This window comes from Lagopus muta, chromosome 3 (assembly GCF_023343835.1).
Source record: "Lagopus muta isolate bLagMut1 chromosome 3, bLagMut1 primary, whole genome shotgun sequence".
NCBI classification, from domain to species: domain Eukaryota; kingdom Metazoa; phylum Chordata; class Aves; order Galliformes; family Phasianidae; genus Lagopus; species Lagopus muta.
Genome location: NC_064435.1, coordinates 71250920 through 71270021, shown reverse-complemented (window position 1 = coordinate 71270021; position 19102 = coordinate 71250920). Strand labels below are relative to the sequence as shown.

The 19102-nt window shown below is 35.0% G+C and overlaps 1 protein-coding gene across 1 annotated transcript in view; it reads left to right on the top strand.

The window, feature by feature from the left end:
- Window positions 1-19102, top strand: part of DNAH5 (dynein axonemal heavy chain 5) — a 121215-nt gene that overhangs the window by 10628 nt on the left and 91485 nt on the right. Inside the window, exons 3-16 of the mRNA XM_048939792.1 lie at window positions 1785-1919; window positions 3521-3605; window positions 5436-5593; window positions 6191-6412; window positions 6968-7105; window positions 8347-8523; window positions 8868-8981; window positions 9887-9994; window positions 10742-10864; window positions 12587-12802; window positions 14343-14450; window positions 15106-15191; window positions 15929-16250; window positions 18778-18984. Coding sequence (XP_048795749.1) covers window positions 1785-1919; window positions 3521-3605; window positions 5436-5593; window positions 6191-6412; window positions 6968-7105; window positions 8347-8523; window positions 8868-8981; window positions 9887-9994; window positions 10742-10864; window positions 12587-12802; window positions 14343-14450; window positions 15106-15191; window positions 15929-16250; window positions 18778-18984 — 2199 coding nt within the window. The remainder of the gene's footprint in view (window positions 1-1784; window positions 1920-3520; window positions 3606-5435; window positions 5594-6190; window positions 6413-6967; window positions 7106-8346; window positions 8524-8867; window positions 8982-9886; window positions 9995-10741; window positions 10865-12586; window positions 12803-14342; window positions 14451-15105; window positions 15192-15928; window positions 16251-18777; window positions 18985-19102) is intronic.

The window sequence follows — 19102 nt, the reverse complement described above, 5'->3', positions numbered from 1 at the left end:
CACCAGAACAATGCAAATGCCTTACAGAAGCGACACATGATAAGTGCAAGTTTGTCTTAGACTGTTGAGAACTGTAGCTTTACTATCTTGTTCGTAATTGCCTGTATTCTCTAGGGAAGGTTAATTGGTCTTTTAGAGATTTATGATGTATTAAAAAATTCTCAGACATCATATATTGTTTAATTCTATGTGAACTCCTATATACAACAGTTAAAAGAAATGCTGTAGGACTTGGGAGACTGCAATTATAGGATTGAATTAGAAAACGTTGAAAGAACTGCAATTAATACCAAGACATGATTTTCTAGTTTGAGAAGATGCTCATGATTTTAGCTCATAAACAGCAGCTTGGAGGAGGAGTGGAGGCTGTAAGCATATGAAAGTTTATGCCTATGGGGGAACTGATAACCTGTGTATGATGAATTCTATTTGCTGCAGTGTATCTGGAACTCTGTACTGAAAACATTGCAGAGTACAAAAATTAATCTGACTGTATTTTGAGCAAAATACAAATAAGTTTTTGTGAATTAAAGAGAAACTAATTGGCTTAGTGCTTATATTTTTCCATGCTCAAGGTGCACAGCCAGTTGTGCTGAAGCTGTTGAAATAGCTAAGCTCTTGTGAACAGATTTGGCCAAAAAAGGTTGCTTTTTGTATCTAATTAGCAGAAAAATTTCATTCCTTCTCTGAGATATAGGCAAGGCCTACATCTAAAACACAGCTAAAAAAACATAAAATATGTATACAAATTAATGTACTACGCATTCTTCAGGCATATCTGTGTGAGAAATGCTATTTGTATATTTGTCATTAACCTGGAGAAACATTTCCAGTACATTCAGTGTTTATGCAGATATCCTAGCAGTTATGTGTTTAGCAAATATCTGAAAATTCCTTCAGGAAGTAACAAAGAAATTTACTTAATGGTATAAAGTGTGCTATGCAGGTCCTATTAACTCTGTAAAAGCCTGTAGATAAGTCACTTGTGCATACTCCTTACAGTTACTAGATTTTTGACAGTCACCAAGGAAATAAAGATTGAACTTAATACCAATGGAACTTAATTCTAAATTTTTTTTTTGAAAATGAAATTATATTAAATCTTGTAATCCACAAGCACAATAGTAGCAGTAACTATTCCAGAAGGCTATTTTGTCTGCAATATAATGAGGTGTCTTCATATGGGAATTCAATTTAATTAGAAGAGTAGGTATACTGCCTGAAGTATGGTATAATAGCAATAGTTAAGCACATTTATAAACACTTGAGTACCTTGAGGCTTGTTGCTTGTTCTAATTATATTAAGAGATAATGCATGAAATCTTAGCTTCCTCCAGCAGCGTTTATCTTTGTTGGTAAACACTTATGATATCTTCCACAAGTAACAAATACGGGTCACAATCCTGTGTTGATTTGGTGGTGCTATGTCAATAGACCGAAAAGCCAAAAGCTTGAATTGTATTGAAGATGACTAGCAGGGTAATGGAGCTGTACTTATAAAATACCATTTTTTTTCCCCCCTAGAGAGGCTTTCAACAAATAAGTAATACTGTATAAAAGGCCAGTGATAAAAATGTTATGATAAATATGATAATAGAACTCAGGAAATCATATGCAAAATTGCAACAGTCTGCTTCTAAAAATTTAAGTGCCTAAAATTTTAAACCACAAGTATGGAAGATGCAATACTGTTCATTTTTAAAATAAATTCCAAGATTTTCCTTATATTTGTCTTCAAAATCGTGATTTTTGAGTAATTCAAAACACTTTGTGTTTTATAACAGCAAAAGCTGAAGGAGGAAAGGGAAGCTAAGCGTGCTCGACTGGATGACAGGCATGATTACTTACTGGATATTGTTGCCACTTGTGTGAATCTCGACAAAGCAGAAATAGAAGAAGCTATTCTTGATGGTAATCAGGTAATCTGATTAATTTGCTAAGTGAAGATCAGAGGGTGCTTTAAAATTGATGCCACCATTGAATACTTAGTGAGATAGTTGCCAGACTGTGGTTTCACAGATGCAGGGGAGTGCTGTCTGTGCTAGGCTGCATATTAATGTTGTTTTCACTAGACTGCTACAAGCATTTGTGAGACTATACTGTGAACTAGTTTAGGGAATTAAATCAGTGGAAAACGACTTGACAAAATAGGCTGGCTAGCGATCCCACTAAAGACATAAGTGTTTGTGTTGTTACTAGGTAAGTATTATATGCATTGGAGATGCATATATTTTGTGATTTGAAAATAAATAAAAGTTTTAAAATGTAGATATTCTGATTTCAGTATGAATATACTGAAAGATCCAGTGGAAGACTACAAAGATGGTCAGGGACATAAAGCGTGTGAAGTATGAGAAGAGCAAGAGCAAGTGATTGAAAGGCTGTCAAGTGGTTGCCTGCAATTGTTTGAAGAGTAGTTACAGATGGAGCTGAACTGTTCTCAGCAGTGGCAGAACATGTAACTAGGGGCAATAGCCACAAATTGCAGGTTGTGCAACTTAGAGATCCTTCTTCACCAGGAATGTAAATTGGCATGGTAGTAGGTTACCCAAGTAGTTCTGTCCTTGGAGACTTTTGAGACTCAGCTTCGGCAAGGCTTTGGATGAGCAGAGCTATTATTGGCAAAAAACGAGCTTAACCTAATAAGGTCCTTTCCAACAATTCTGTGATTCTGTATGAGACAGGATAATGAGCTGTGCTGAACACTGTCTCAAGTTAAAGCACAGAACTTGTTTCAACCTTTTGGCATTTTATCTCTGGGTGGATTTCCTGAAAAATTTTATTGCCTGAGAATAATTATCAATGAAGAAAATATTTCCAGCTATTATACTTGGAAAATATTCTTGAGTAAAGCTATTACACTTTGTTTAACAATTTTATTAGTTGTTCTGACCTTCCTGGAGGGTTCAGCCAAAATTTCCTGAACATAGAGCAATTAACTTTCTTCCAAGTTCTGTGTAGCCTATACATGAGATTCCTGGACTGCACTACCAATGTATAGTTCAAGGAAGACTGATGACAGCCTGAGGTTGATGGAGAACTGCAAAATTGGCATGATGCTTAAAGTATAAATAAACATGGGCTTTCTCTGTTGCTATGTTATGGAATGTATGCTCTCTGTTTTCAGCTGTTTAGCTGAATGATGGCAAGAATAAAATGGGGGAAGGACTTCAGTGAGTTGCTGCTGCACTTTGACAAATGGAGAAATGCCCTCTGAGAGATGGCATGCAGTATGTGCATAAGTGGTTTCAATAAATAGGAGTGTGGCCTGACTATACTGAACTATGTTCAGCAGAGAGAAAAAAAATCAAAATGCTTAAGTAGTGTGTGCTACTGAAGGAAAAAACTTGCTCCTTTTTTTTTTTCTTCGAAAAGGCAGTAACTGATCCTGATGTAATGTTAGTAGTAGGCACTGGTAATGTGATATGTATTTATAAGCACTTTTTGTTAAAAATTTGATCATGTAAAATTTTTGTAGTGGATATGCCAGGCATAAATACTTTCACGTCATCTCAAACAGATAGAGCGCATTGACAAATTCTTGGACCCAGGAGGTCTGCGCCATCTGATGTTCTACTATCAAGATGTGGAGGCAACTGATACGGGTAAAGCTACATAGGGTTTACTGAAACATGTTGTGTTTCTTCTGAGCAGGTGTGCAAATTAAAAAAAAAAGCTGATGTTTTTATTTATTGGGGCTTAAAGCGAGTCAAGTTTGGTCACTCAGGAATACCTGTCCTTGCTCATGAAATAAGGACTGATGAATTACTAGGGCTTATTAGTGCACTTCTATGTGGGTCTTTAGAGCCTCGCTTGTTTACCCTGGATGTACAAGAAAAGACATAGCTGACGTTAACACTGTTGCAGGAAAAGAGTTCAGATACCTAACTGTGCCCATTCCTTGCTATGAGAAGGAAGGATAGTTCTGGCTCTACAATAACCAAACACAGAGTAATCTGGAACAGACTTCTCTCAGTGCTGGTCTGTGCTGGAGCCAGTTCTGCTTAAATTTGGCACATCTTTGGGAACAGCTATGAATGAAACCCATCTCAGGGAAAGCCTAAGGAAGCTCTTCGGAAGTACTTCCGAAGAGTTGAGGAGAGTCAGCTCTTCCAGGGTGTGAAGTATCTATTTTTTATTTTAGAGATCTGTCTTTGAATATATGGAAGCCATCCTGATTGCTGAAGTTCTCAATATGTCTGTGTTTGCCTGAGAGACGCACCTGATCACATTTTTGCAATGTTTTGAGTGTGACTTTTAGTTTGTGGCTCAACGGCTTCTAACACTGTTTTCAGTAACAGCGCATCTCTTCTTAAGACATCACAGATTATCTACTGTATCTTTATACATCACGGAGATGTCCTGAAAATGAATTACTGTTGATGGTCTGGCCTTTGAAATTACTGAAGTGCAAGGATTGTGAAAGTTTGTGTTAATTAACAATAAATCAAATTTGTAAAAATCTCCAAGTCAAAACTATTTAGGCGATGTACTTGCAAAGTAAAGAAGAAACTTCTTCAGGAGAAGGGAAAGAGGAAGATTATATGAACAGAAGTGAGGGGACAGATGTATGGGCATGTGATCCAAAATGGGGGATCTCTGCCACTCAGATCATATGACTGAACAAGAAAGGTGGAGTGGCACTGTTACATTTTGCCTTGGTTGACTATTTTCCTTTAATTACAGATACCAACAACTGTTTTTAAAAATCTTTTTATTATTACAGTGGTTCACTGAAAAATATATGCATGTGTGTGCACATGTGAATTTTTCTCTGAGGCAATGCTGGAAAACCATTAACAAACAAATAATGTGGTCAAAACCCAGACAATTTAAGAAAAGACACTGCTACTTCTTGGTGACTCTTTACAATTGTTACCAACAGTGTAAACCTGTGAGCAGCATATTCATGTTTGGGGAATAAGAAAGGTCAGGAAAGCCCTTTGTAGCTCCCTCATTTATTTTTTCCCCCAAGAATATTCTGTGGCATGACACTCCTTGTTTCCAGAAATGCTCCTATTTTTTTCTGCATTAGACTTAGGTCTGCATTTTCTTAAGGATGGACTGTTGATAACAGCTCATTTGAGGTAAACAATATTTGCTGATTTTTTTATTTTATTTTAAGCAATAGAGCGTTATCTTCAACTACATGATAGAGAGGGATTGCTATGCAAGAGCACCTTGACCCTGAACCTTTTATTAGAGTGAGCAGAAAACAAATAAATGAATAGGAAGAAAAGGCTTTTGATACGAAAATGACAAAATGAGATGAAATAATTCTAATGGTGCTCTGAGACTCTCGGTGCTGTGTGCATTCACTGGGAAGTTGTGGTGAAGCACCAAGGAACTGGGACTCATAGATACATAATTTAGAAAGTTTTTCTTTGAATAAATGATAAGTGTTTATTAAATATTTGTTTTATTTCAACCTACAGAGCATTTTAGCTTTCCAGGAATTAATTCTCACTTGACAAAGAAGAAGAAACCTAAAGTATTTGTGACAGAGGGGAAGGAAGTTGCTTTAACTGGTGTATGTGTTTTCTTCATTAGATCTAGTGTTCTGAAAGCCATCACAGCTGAGAATATCTATCAGGTGAGAGTTAGTGACTACTGTTCTTTGTATGTAATCTTGTTGAAAATTATTTTTCATCTTGGGGTATTTACTCTCAGCACATAAGTTGACAGCCTTTTACATGGTGAAATGAGCAAAAGGACAGTTTGGCTACATGAAATGCAGGGCAAAATGGAGGGGAATGGGAAAGCTGACATTGTGCAGTGGCAGCAATTTGAAGTATATCATTGTGATGAAATAACGCTATGACAATTTGTGATCGTGCAAGATGATGAAAAGTAACTGGTCACCTAAGTATCAAGTTTTTAAAGCAGTACTGGATTCTACATTAAGCAAACAAAAATGCTTTTATTTTTATGAGTGTATAAATAAGTTATACACAAACAACTTTTTATTGGTGAGAGAGGTCTCTTATAAAATTATATTTTGGAAGTTTTTATGACAAACTGTGACCCTCTGCAAATCTCACAGGCCGTGCTAAGAAGAATTCTTGTTATTGCATGAAATAGTAGTGCACTCACACATACTTGTAATTTTTGAGATGCTTAGGCTGTAGGACTGGGAAAAAAAAACAAAATGTTGTTTTCCATTTTAATATTTATTTTATGTCTTTTACAGGAAGTAAATTTTAATATGATGGATGTAGGCCGAGATGGCTTACTAAAAAGTGTTGAGCAGCTGATATTAGAAATCTTCATTCCAGCCTTACGAATTACGGATTATGGCTGGGTTGGACTTGGTGAACATCAACAAAATGACAATATTAAGAAAGAGTTCCTCACTTCCATTGAATCGTTTGTTAGTGTGCTCTCAGGAACTCAGCAAAGTCTGCTGGAGAAGGTAATATATTCAAGCAGCAGCTGGGAAACAAGCTAGCTGTGGAATGTCTTGGTCTGTAGTTCTTAAATTTACTGTTTTTGTAGAATACTTGTAAAATTGCTTTTGTTAAGCTGGTGAAAAGAAACAGTGTTTCTAAATATTGCTTGTTGTCATCAACAACTTGATATACGTGGATCTGTGGCTTTAGCATCTGTGAAAGTTTATGGTTTTAACAATTCTGCAGCTGCTTCTGGTTTTTTTTTCATTCTGGTGCCAGTTCCTTTGAGCTATTCAGTTCTTTGGTGGCCTTTCTTATACCAAGACAATTAACATAAAACAAACAGTTACTTCAACTGTTAAGTCTTTTTGAAGGAAATGACAAGGAAGCACAGCTGCTGGGTTGGTGAGTTGTTCAGATTCTGGAGTTCAGTTCTAGGCTCAAAACAGTTTGCTTTAAATTGAAGTGGGAAGATGAAACAAGATACCCCAAGTAAGAAAATCAGTCTTTGTGCAAAGTTCCTGGATTATTTGTCACAAATATTTCAGCATTTTGGAGTTCCTTAACTTGTGTTGTAGATCAGTCTGAAGAAATGTGAAACTTATGATCTGAAGAATCTGAAAGGACCTGCAGATTATCTGATGGTTGCTAACAGCACAGAAGATCTTGAGAGAATAGAAGTCTGCATGAAAGGATGGACCAAACAGATTCAGCAGGTAAATAATACACTGGACAGAGGTGAAATATGACTGATATGCATATTAGCAGATGTTGAAGTTAATCCTTTTGGCATATAGCTATCTACCTTTCTATAAAGATAAATGTGATTGATACCTTTATCTTAAGTTATTTTTGGTGTGTTTTGTGTGCTTTCTTTTCTAAATCATAATATTACAAAGAGCTTTTTCCATCCATTTTTATATGGAAAGTACAGTTTTATTTGGAGGCTTAGTTCCCTGTTATTACTAATTGCTTCATCCATGCATTGATGAAACCTCTTCACATGGTTTAAAATACTGTAAGGTCAGTGTACTTTTTACAAGTGCTGATAAAATTAATAAGTAGAAGTTAGAGTTATTTGTATATGCATATATAAAAGTCCTAGTTATTTTCTGCTTTTTTGGGGAAAGGAAAGCCTTTTCTACAATGAGAGATATGTGCAAGCAGAGCCTTATTTATACTTAAGCTTATAATAACTTATTAATATATATATGTTAATATATAATATATATGTTCTCATGTTGTCTTGTTTTCAAAGGGACTTGAATTTGCATTTCCTCTTACGACTGTAGCTTCATCATTTTTACAAACAAATTATTGTAAGAACTACTATTACTGAGTCAAACTAAAGGTCCTTTTAAACCAATGCCATCTCTCTGGAAATGGGAAACAGTTGATGGTGGAGAAAAGTAGAAAAGCAGAGTAATGATAGTGGTACCCACTAGATAAGGATCACAGTAATTATGCTCCTTCCTATTAATACTTCAGCATTTACTGTAATTTCCATCTGTCCATACTGCATTAGAGAAAATATTCTGACTGTGGTTATATTATGGTTACTGAGGTTCCTCTCTACTTTGTAATATACTCTTGGAACAAATGGACTACTAGAAGGATTCACCTTAGCCAAGAAATAGGTTTTTAATTCCTAGTAGATTTAATGGTCAAAATCATACTATGAAACCAGCTTTGTAGATTATTTGCAGAAAATTTCTGTACCAGCATTCTTGAAATACTTGAAACTCAAAACTCAAACTCAAAACTCAAAACAAAAGAAGGCTAGACAAAATTAAAGGTAAAAAAAAGGTAAAATAAAGGCCTGAGTATATTAGGTGGTGGCTAGGCTAGGTGATTTATCACAGGAGTTAATACTGGGAATTAAATCATGAATTAAGCCACACTATCCATACAGATAAAAGTATTAGTGTCAATCACTAATAATACTGTATGATAAAAGATTCTTGCAGAAAATGACCAGTTGAGGAAGGAAGCTGACAACCTTGGACCACGAGCAGAGCTTGATTACTGGAAAAAAAGATTGTCTAAATTCAACTACCTTATGGACCAGCTGAAGAGCCCAGATGTGAAAGCAGTGCTTGGGGTGCTCACTGCTGCTAAATCCAAGCTGCTGAAGGTTTCTGTTTTGAATTATGACAGATGTAAAGACTAGAAATTTTCTGTGTAACCTACTTCAATTTGGTAATGTATATAATATTGCTGGTGAACAAAATACTGAAGTATCTTTGACTTTTGTTTTCCTCTGTCTTACATATTCCTCACTTTAAATATACAAAGTATAAATCTAGTTTAATTTCTTGCAAACGACTGGAAATCCCCTTTGTCTAAAGTGCAAGATCTGTGCTTTTGAACTAATTTAAAGGTTATTGACGAAAAAGGATAATCTCAAAATTTCATGGTCAAAATAGTATTTGAAATATGTTATTTAAAATTATTATTCTTCAAACTTTCTGTTCTTAGAATTGGAGAGTGCTGGACATTCGCATCACAGATGCAGTAAATGAAGCTAAAGATAATGTGAGATATCTCTATTCCCTGGAAAAACATTGTGACCCATTGTACAACATGGACCCTGTAAGCAAAACATTTACAATCTCATCATTAATCTCTGGAGCCAACTGAAATGAACAGTCTGTCATTTATAGAATCAGTCTATAAATTGCATAGTTAGCAGTTTAGTTATGCATATTCAGTTTGAGACTGTTCAGATATGCTGAAAGTTGGCTGAAATGATTATAAAAGATTTCAGTCTAATGATGAAACTGGATTCTGTGCTATGGGATCAAGTGAAATATTTGACAATTAAAAAAAACAAACAAACAACAAAACACTTTGTAGAAGATGATGGTTATGTTTTTCTCTTTGTGTTGGTGTACAGGTTATGCTTAGGCTAACATTTATAGGGCAGTTTATGGCTTATTGGTACAGACTCACAGTGCAGTCCGTTTATTTCCCATTGTGGCATAATGATAAAACTATTTTGCATTGGTGATTCCGAGTCCAGCATTGGAGGTTCACTAATGAAAGATTGGTGTGTTAAAGATACAGAACAAAGCACAAGTAGACATGCTTACTACTGGCACTGAGCAGGGCCTGTTGAATTTTATCTCCACTGTCCTCCCCATTGCAGATTTTGTTATAAATACCAGTACTGTAAGGAAATTGTTCAGTCGTTGAGAGGCCGTGAGGCTTAATGCAATGTTGCAAATTTGAAATAGGCCCTTGTCACTATCATGTTTATCTCACTGGCTGGAGTTCTTCTAGCCAAGCTGACGTCAAAATTATTTTCCCCAAATTGGACTTGTAGAGGAGGTGAGGGTAGGACAGGATTCACTGCAGGAGAAGCCCAGAGAAACAAGAGTCAGACACATTAGAAATACTGTGTTTATAACTATCCTGGACTCTCTAAATAGATGCTGAGCTAATGTATGGTAACAGAAATATTTTGCTAAGTTCAAATACTGTGTGTGTCTTTGCAGGTGTCCATGGTGGATGCCATTCCAGGACTTATAAATGCAATTAAAATGATTCAGAGTGTCTCACTGTATTACAATACCTCTGAAAAGATTTCCTCATTGTTTGTGAAGGTAGGTGCAGACAGTGTGAAAATTGTCACTTTTTTTTTGTTGTTGTTGTTGTTGGTTGAATGAGAGAGAGAATACAAAAGGAAAAAGCGATTAAAGAGCTCTTCTATTGGTCAGTATAATGCTATTTTTTGAATGTAGAGAGATTTGGGAATAATGATAAATTTTCTTTGAAGTTAGAACTTATTTCACTAGGAATAATATGGAATTGTAAGAATCATCTCATGCTACTTGAATATCAGGGCTAGTATCAACCCTGACATGAGTAGATTTGAGGAACTTTTTTATTAAAATGATTTTTCCTACAACAAACAATGCTTTGCAAAAGTGCTTATGTTAACATAACCTTTATATTCCCACCTTCTTTAGATTGCTTGCAGAATAAACTAGAGTTGGAGAGACAACTTGTTATTTTCATGGTCCCATGGACCCTTGGTTTATCTTTTGTTTCAGAAATGTCAAAATCTTGAAAAGTTTTACTCTCAATGCCATTTTAAGGTTGTTACAAGGTGTTCAGGTTTAGGATGGATGCATGTAGCTAACCAGTGACACTATGGAAGCGCAGTAATCTACAGGCTGAACCCTGCAAGGAAGGCATGTGGTTTGTGTTGATGGTGTTTGGCGTTGCTAATTTGCAGGTCTTAGGCCAGTGGAGTAAGAGGTGTGGAATGAGACTGAAAGAAGGGTAAGAAGAGGGTAAGAAGTGCTTTGTCTTGAAGTGATTTTTCACAAGGTTAAAACTGCTTTTAGGTCACCACTCAGATGATCACAGCATGTAAATCTTATATCACTAACAATGATACTGCCACCATCTGGAATCAGCCTCCAGACAGAGTTATGGAAAAACTACGTGCAGCCATTCGGCTTAAACAGGTAGGTAGGGCAGGAGAAAAGCAGAATATTGACTGAGATCTAAGTGTGCATGATTAGCAAAACTGTTAATTTTATACAAGTAAGGAATGTTATCATGAAGGAAAATGAAGCAACTGAAAAATGTCCTTTGACACTGGGTTGTTTTTGTTAGAGCTAATGGAAAAGTTAGTCCAGTATCTGATTATTTTCTGGAAACACAGATTTCCATACTTAAGCTAACTTAACTATGCTTCTTAAATGATGTCTACTTGTTTTTTTATATCTGAGTTTCTCTAGAAAGCTTATTCTCATATATGTAATAGAAATGAAAATAGAGAGCCTCGCTGTGCTAAATGTTTTCTGAAGACAAATCAACAGGCTTTAGAAAGGATGATGTAACAAACAAAAATCTGGCTGTTTGCGTTGACTAGACTTATTGGGAATATAGGCTACACTTTTTTTTAAAAACAATTCCATGATCATTTGGGGATTTTTTTTTTACCCTTTAGAATTTAGCTAATTCAGGTTGAAAGGGTCCTCAGCAGTTTTCTAATCTGATCTCTTACTCTAAGCCAAGGCAGAGGCAAGTATGAGTTCAAATGTGGTAGTCTAGGACTTTCTTCAGTCCTGCCTTTGAAATTTTCCAAGGCTGGATTCTGCATAGCCTTTCTGGGCAACATCTTCCACTGCTTGACTCTCCTTTGAGTGAAGGATTTTCTCCTTAACAACCAGTCAGAACACCTCTTCTGCTTCAGTTTGCACACTGTCTCATGGCCACTGTCTGTACTCTACTGGAAAGAGACTAGCTTTGTCTTTTCAATAACCTCCCTATAGGTATCAGAAGGCTCACAACAGGTTTTCTCTGTTATTACTTTTTCATTTCTTGATAATAACATGCATTTATAAATACAGAATTTTATCCCAACACCTTTCTGAAGCAACAGGTCTTTCATAGTTATTGAAAAAATTAATATAAATTTATGACTTCTTACCATCAGAACAAACTGTAAACGTGTATATTTCTATTAATATGTAACAGATTTTTCATCTGGGGATTAAAATATGTTGAGGGATTAGGTTTTGATAATTACCAAGTCCAAAAGCTTTCATAAAATCAATAAAAATCTGAGTCCTTTGTATTAATACCTGTCAGTTGTGATTATTGATACGTATATTTGATAGAAAATAATGGAGCTTGTATTTGAAGTACTACTCTTGAAAGAACCATTTCCAGCAAGTTTGTTGCCTATTTAATTTGAGAATAATTTAATTTTAACAGGTTTGGAGTTAAGTTTGTGCTCAGCTAATGAAGCAGAATGGAAAATTTAAGTTGCAGTGGAATAGCGTTTCAGCTTCAGAAGGGATTTATTCTGAAAAGTGATGTTGGAAATACATTTACTTAGTAAAAGTGCTGAATACATAATCATTATTTTCAGTCTCTGAAAACTGAAATCTGGTTTATCATGTTAGATGGTCAGTAGATCCATGTCCTGTTTTAAAAGGAAGGGAAGAAAATACCACACTGACTAAGGATGGAGTGCACAAATACATCTATGCAGTTTATTCATTTGATGAAATGTGTGACCCCAAAATAGTACTGTTGCAATGTTTGTTTACTGATCAAAATTCTACTTACTGTTGAATTAGAGGAGATCATATCTGTCTGCATAAATTTTATTCTACCTGTTAGCAATGTTGTTTTTTACATGCTTGAAATTCTTCTTTGAACTTCTTCATTTTTAGGAGTATCAAAATTGCTTTCGTAACATGAAGAAAACTCTGGAGCAAAATTCAGCTGAAAGACAGTTTGATTTCAGTGAGGTGTATATCTTTGGAAAATTTGAAACCTTTAACCGACGTCTGGTAAAGATAATAGATATTTTCAATACTATGAAAACCTACTCAGTTCTACAAGAGTCTAAGATAGAAGGTTTGGAAGAAATGATCACAAAATATGAGGTACATAGTAACTTTTGGATATCATGTCAATCTGACTTGAAATTGAAACGTTAAATAATTTTGAAAATCAGCATTTATCAAGAGAGAAAATAATTCTGCAAGCAGTGCTAAAATTGCTAGGAAATAGTTAATATTGTAATGTGAATTACAATATTACTGGGATGTGAAAAAGGGCAGGTGGCCCTGTGAAGGAGCTGTTTTAAAATCAAAGTTGATTGAAAAATCAATGAAATAGGAAGAATTTATAAGAAGAGTAATTGGTGCCCTAGTTTTGTGTTATGATCAGACAAAAAAGTGAGATATACAACATTTTTCTCTTTAACAGTGTTTTGTTGGCTATGAAAGTGTACTGTGACCACTTCATCTCTGGCCCATTGCTCATGGGGCACCTGGTCATTGCCTGCCATAGAGGCCAGTTCTGTTACTCTGGAGGCTGTTGCTGCAGTCAGATTTTCCTTACAGCTTGAAGTGAAATCACAGCCAGTCCAGTTTCAATGATGCATTTCTGCAAACAAATTTTGATTTCTTGAAATAAGTTATTTTTAACAAACAGAAAGAAAAACAACTTGGATTCTCAGATTTACTCCATTTCATTAAAGAAATAGCTTTATTTCAGCAAAGCAGATCATTAAATTTATGTAAAATTCTACTCATCTAGAGCATTGCCAATAGCTTTGTGTTTCATGAAAGAAACAAAGTGTTAAGTCATAGATTTTTAGGGTGAGGGAGGGGAAGAAATGATATAGCTTGTTTGCTCTGGAAAGTTATCCAAATTTAGGCTTTTTCTTTTTAAGTTACTTATCTTATTACCCTTTTTTTTTTTTTCTTTTTTTTTTTTAATTTTTTTCCTGGGATATTTCTTTACAGCAAAGTAATAAAATTGAGGCTCAGTTGGCTTATGGTAAAGTGGTAGAAGTCTGCTGTGCTGAACATGTGTTGAACTTTATAGTTGCTAGTAAACTACTAGCAACCTGAGCAGTGATTCATTATCAGAAATCTTTAAATGTGTGTACAGCTCATGGGAGATGCTGATTAAGATGTGCTTTCATTAGAGCGAACAGCAGCTATGTGAAGGAAGGAATGATAAGACATGGGCTATTAGCATGCTGCATCTTACTGTGATTTTTAAATAGTCTGTTTTTCTATTAAATGAGTTAGAGACATGGAAAATACTATTATGAAAATAAACTGTTAATTTTGAAATAAATCTAATGATCTCCTGCATGAGAAAATGTTTAATGGGAAGCAGTGGGTAACAAATGCCTTTTATGGAGTGGAAGTCTGAATATCCTGCCAATTCTAATTGACTTAAAGCAAAAGTAAATTAAAAAAAAACTAGAATTCATATGGCCATTGCTCTAGATTGTTTCCTGCAAGTATGTCATTTATGTCTTTTGCTTATATTGCTCATCAAATAAAGATAACTAATGACTAAGTTAAAATGTAAGTATGCACAACTCATAAAAATTCATAAATATTTTAATGTGTTTCTTGGGACAATTTTATGGTGATAATTCTGTTTTTCTGTAAAACTATTTAGAATATTGTTGACATCATGAAGAAAAAGGATTACAATTTCTTGGATCAACGGAAGGCTGATTTTGACCGAGACTATGAAGAGTTTTGCAAAGAGATAAATGATCTACATGTAGGTTTTATCAATCAAAAAATTGAATTTACTAACAATTCCTGAAAAAAATAGTACCTCTGAGTTACCACAGAAAAATTATGGAAATCTGAAGATTTCTATTCTGAAATTGAGAAATAACTTGAATGCTGGTTATTATCCAGCATTTAACCAGGGAATAGGCAAGGGTTTCTTGTTATTCTATTTGAATGTAATAGTGGGAAGACTGACATAAAAATGCTTGATTTAGTTGGTTGAATGGAAATACACAGTACAAATGGCTTAGACAATTAACTTTCCCTTTGTTCTGATTTCACAAAGTGATAGAAGAAATGTGTAGGGGTTTAAGTGCAAATTTAAATGAAACACTTCACTGGCTTTGTCTGCCCAAGAGTTAAGCCAGCATTCTTTTAGGGTTCCAGTATGGTGGAACCTTTGATGGTTCAAAAGCCTTTTCTGGTTGCATAGCTACAGAGGGAACAGTGGAAGGAAATGCCTTGAAAGTTGACTGTATTTTGTTTGAAATGGATGGGAAAGAGTGAAAACTGATACTCACTGAGTAACTTTCACTTAAACTTTGTTCCAATATAATACATTATAAATCATGTAAAATCACACCTGGTATATTTGAGGTACGTGCCTTATGTCTACTATAGAATTATTTGCTCTCCTTCAGGATCAGTTAAAGACTTTTATGGACAACACCTTTGAAAATATTATGAACACTGAAAGAGCGCTGTGTATGTTGAAGAAATTTGAAAGGTACTATGTCCTATTTACTTTGTTGGAATTCTGCCAGAAAATGGAAATGATACTTTGAGAATGGTGAGAAAGCAGGAAATAGAACAGGTATCTCCTTAAATACAAAGCAAAATCAATTTAATCTCCACTCCATCAACTGCTCAGCTCTGGTAAGGGATGTCTGTTCAGTTATGTAGATTAATAAAAAAAAAAAAACCATATATTTTTATTTATCAGAAATGTAATGAATGGACTTCATGTTTTAAAACTATCATATGTATGGGAAAACTTTGTTCTGTTAGCATATTTACCTTAGTTTTCTTCTTGAATAACGAAACTAATCTGTTAGAATGCTTATATTAGGAAATGTTAAAATTTGTCTTGATAAATTCAGATTATTTCAAAGCAGTCTCAATTTTTCTTGCACCAATTTTTTTTTTTAACAATATTCTGCTTAGTAGAATAGACAGCTAGTGGCAGATTGGTTACAGTTTGCACATAATTTTAGTTCAGTGTTTGAAAACAGTGGCAAAATGGAAAATGTGTAGGCTTACTTGGGAACTTCTATCATCTGGCCTAAATCTTGGTTGCTTGAAATCAAGTTGTGACAGTATTTGTTCAAGCTTTAGTGGAAAATCTGCTACTAAAGTAGTTATTTTCAAATGAATGCAAGGTTGTCTGGGAAAAAGTTCCAACAACACATGAGAAGAATTTCTGATTTTTTCAGTGATTGTTCTAATTATTATTTTTCTAATCAGATTACAAATCCCTAATCTTGGCATTAATGAAAAGTATCAGAAAATCCTTCAAAACTATGGATATGACATAGAAGCAGTCTGTAAACTCTACAGTAAGCAGAAGCAGGATCCTCCACTGGCTCGTAATCTGCCTCCAATAGCTGGTAAGATCTTGTGGGCACGCCACCTATTCCATAGGATCCAGCAGCCCATGGATTCTTTCCAGCAGCAGCCAGCTGTTCTGCAAACGCCGGATGGCAAGCGCATAATCCACAACTACAACAAAGTAGCAAGAGTTCTTATGGAATTTGAGGTGATCTATCACAGGGGATGGCTTCAGCAGGTAAAATAGCTGATCTTGATTAAAATATTTCTCTTTAAAAATATGCTAGGTTTTTGTTGATGGTAGATCAGTACAATCTAGGTTTGCAGACCAGACTGGATTCTGATTGTGCTAGGCATCACTAAAACACTGGGTAGCAGCAGTTCGAAGAAATCTCTGGTTAATAGTCAAGTATGCTTAGCTGGCTTTAAAAGTATGATTCTTATGTTTTAAAGTGATAATCCACATTTGCCCTCAGTGTGGGCATGTGTATAAAAAGCATCCAGTCTCAACTAATAGAGCATCTCATAGAATTAATAAGATATTAAGTATGCAAATGTATTTTGTACCAATTTACTTCCTATCAAACATCTGTTCAAGTAGAACACTGTAGTATAATATTCTTCAGAAAACACGGTTTGCCTTAACTTCTAAATCTCATTTGACCAATTCGATTTCTTGGTTTTTGTATGTAGAACCTCTGACTGCCTTCATATTATCAGGTGGCTTCTTCAGACACTACTTTCTAGCTTTGAAATTTCTGCAAGTTTCTACTGTGCTATACACACGTTTTTCTCCTGCAGTTTCTCTGTTGCCTTGGCAAAATCACACTGTAGAAAAATTGGCCTCAGACTCTTAAATATCAAAAGAAAGGAGTCAAAATCTCCTAAAAACTCTCTTGAAGGTTCTGGCTCAGTTATCAATGCAGCTACTTGTTCTTGGAGCTCAACTCCATCTTATGTAAAATATGAAGAACTCTGAGGCTGATAAATATCAGTTTTCTCAAAATTAGTCTTAGACAAGAAGATCTGAGGCCAGAAGCTTCTGCTGTCTCTTGTCCAATCTAATACATGCAAAAAAAAAAGCATGGGGCTTTCTCCTGAAATAGTGCTTGCCTACTCAGTAGTCTCTTTTTGAGGCTTTGAAGTACAGACTGATGTAGACATAAATATCAGAGAACACAAGGTGGAGCTCATGCTCTGCTCCTGAACAAAAATAAAATGTGAGATGGGCAAGTGTCATACGTAGAATACAAATGCAGTAGAAATGGGGCTGTGGCATACTAATTTTTATCCTTCTATTCAGTGGAAATAGATAGGTTTAGTGGCTCTTTCTTTTTCTTTTTTTTTTATTTTTTAACCTTTTGTGAATACCAACCATTTTGTTTATCTGCTTCTTTTTACTGCAGAAGTTTTAAAGCCATAATTTTCATACTATGCATAATTCTACTCGGACATATTAAACTAATAGAAGATGTGAAATTTACTATAGTACTATGACAGTGTAAGATTCTTGCATTTAACATACCCCTGATTTTTGTTAACAGTGAGTAACATCTTAGTAATGAGAACTGCCTAAAAAAAAAGCCCCACGTTTACAAACGTAAATGGGAGAGGAAGAAAGTGAAAGTAAGATTAATGAGTTTCCAAAGCCCAGAGAAGAATTGAGTAAGATCTGGTGATGAACATTTTGAGAAAAAAGTCAGTTGCCATTTGAGGCAGTTGTACAGAGTAACTGGCTGTCAGTGGGTAGAACGTGACAACTTTGTTTACAACATTTGATGTTAACTTGAAAATTGTGTAAAATTGCATTGTAACATATGAAACTGTTGAAGCAAGGAGTATTGTCCACTGTATTTTAGACATGGAAAGAGGATGCAAAGTTTCAGGGAATTACAAAAAGAAGGATGAAGTGCATGGAAAAAAGCAATGGGTTGTGAAACTGTTACTTTAAAACAATCTCCAACTAAAAGTAAAGTGATGCATGACATTTGAGAAGTGAACAATGAGCTGAAGTTATGTCAGCAAAAGGACAACTTGAAAACAGGCATAACAGGAAGAAATGACTGATGTCAGCCAAATTTTCCATGAGTGATCTTCTTAAGAATCTTCTCCCCTCTAGTTACCTGGAGAACAAATGATATTGTTGTATTCAAATGAAACAGCTAAATCTATAGTGTGACTAGATTTCCCTTTTAAGAATAAAAGAATTATGACAAATGTGAATTTTAATCTTTTTTTTTTTTGGTCACAAATTGCCAGAAAGTTTGATATAATTAGGGATTATAAAGCTGTTAAGATTGCAGAGTTATATAACTGTTAGACAATGGAAAAGAAGCTAAAGGAGAAACCAGGTATCAGTTATAAAAGAAGTCTAAAGAAATTATCCAAGTCTAAGTTCAATTCATCAAGGAGGTGCGCAGCTTTCAAAATGTGCATTAAGTTTTATGAAAATGAGACTTAGGAGAACTGAAGTCAAAATCTCTATGGTTTTGAATCTAATGTTTCCTTATGGAATGGGACTTAGGGTATCCAGGAACCCAACAGAAAAAATGTCTGTCAGATGATGAAAGTTCATTTCACTGTTAGGTTTTTGAGTGCATACAGATTGCATCAACAGTTTTATTTTTGATTCGCCATATCAATCTTGATTGTCAGCAATACCTGATTTTATTATCTCTTTGTACCAAATTGATATTTACCTCCAAATCAAAGTGTTTTGTTGTATTAGCTTGTCTTATCAGGATTGATGACTTTGTTTCCTGCAGATTGAATTAACTAAAACAAGACTTCAGACAGCTCTCTTGGTAAAATCTCCAGAAACAGGAGAGTTATTTGTGAATTTTGACCCTCAAATATTAACTTTAATTAGAGAAACAGATTGCATGGCTCACATGTGCCTTGATATCCCACCATTTGCAAGTGCTATTCAACAGAAGAGAGACTGGTATAAGAATATTGTCCACAATTTGCAGGTGGGTTCATTTTAGTTGTTTTATGTATGTATGGCATATGTTAAAATAACTTGGCTCTATACACATGAGAGTTAAAAAAAGATCAATATTAAGACAATATTGACAAGTTGGGTTTTTT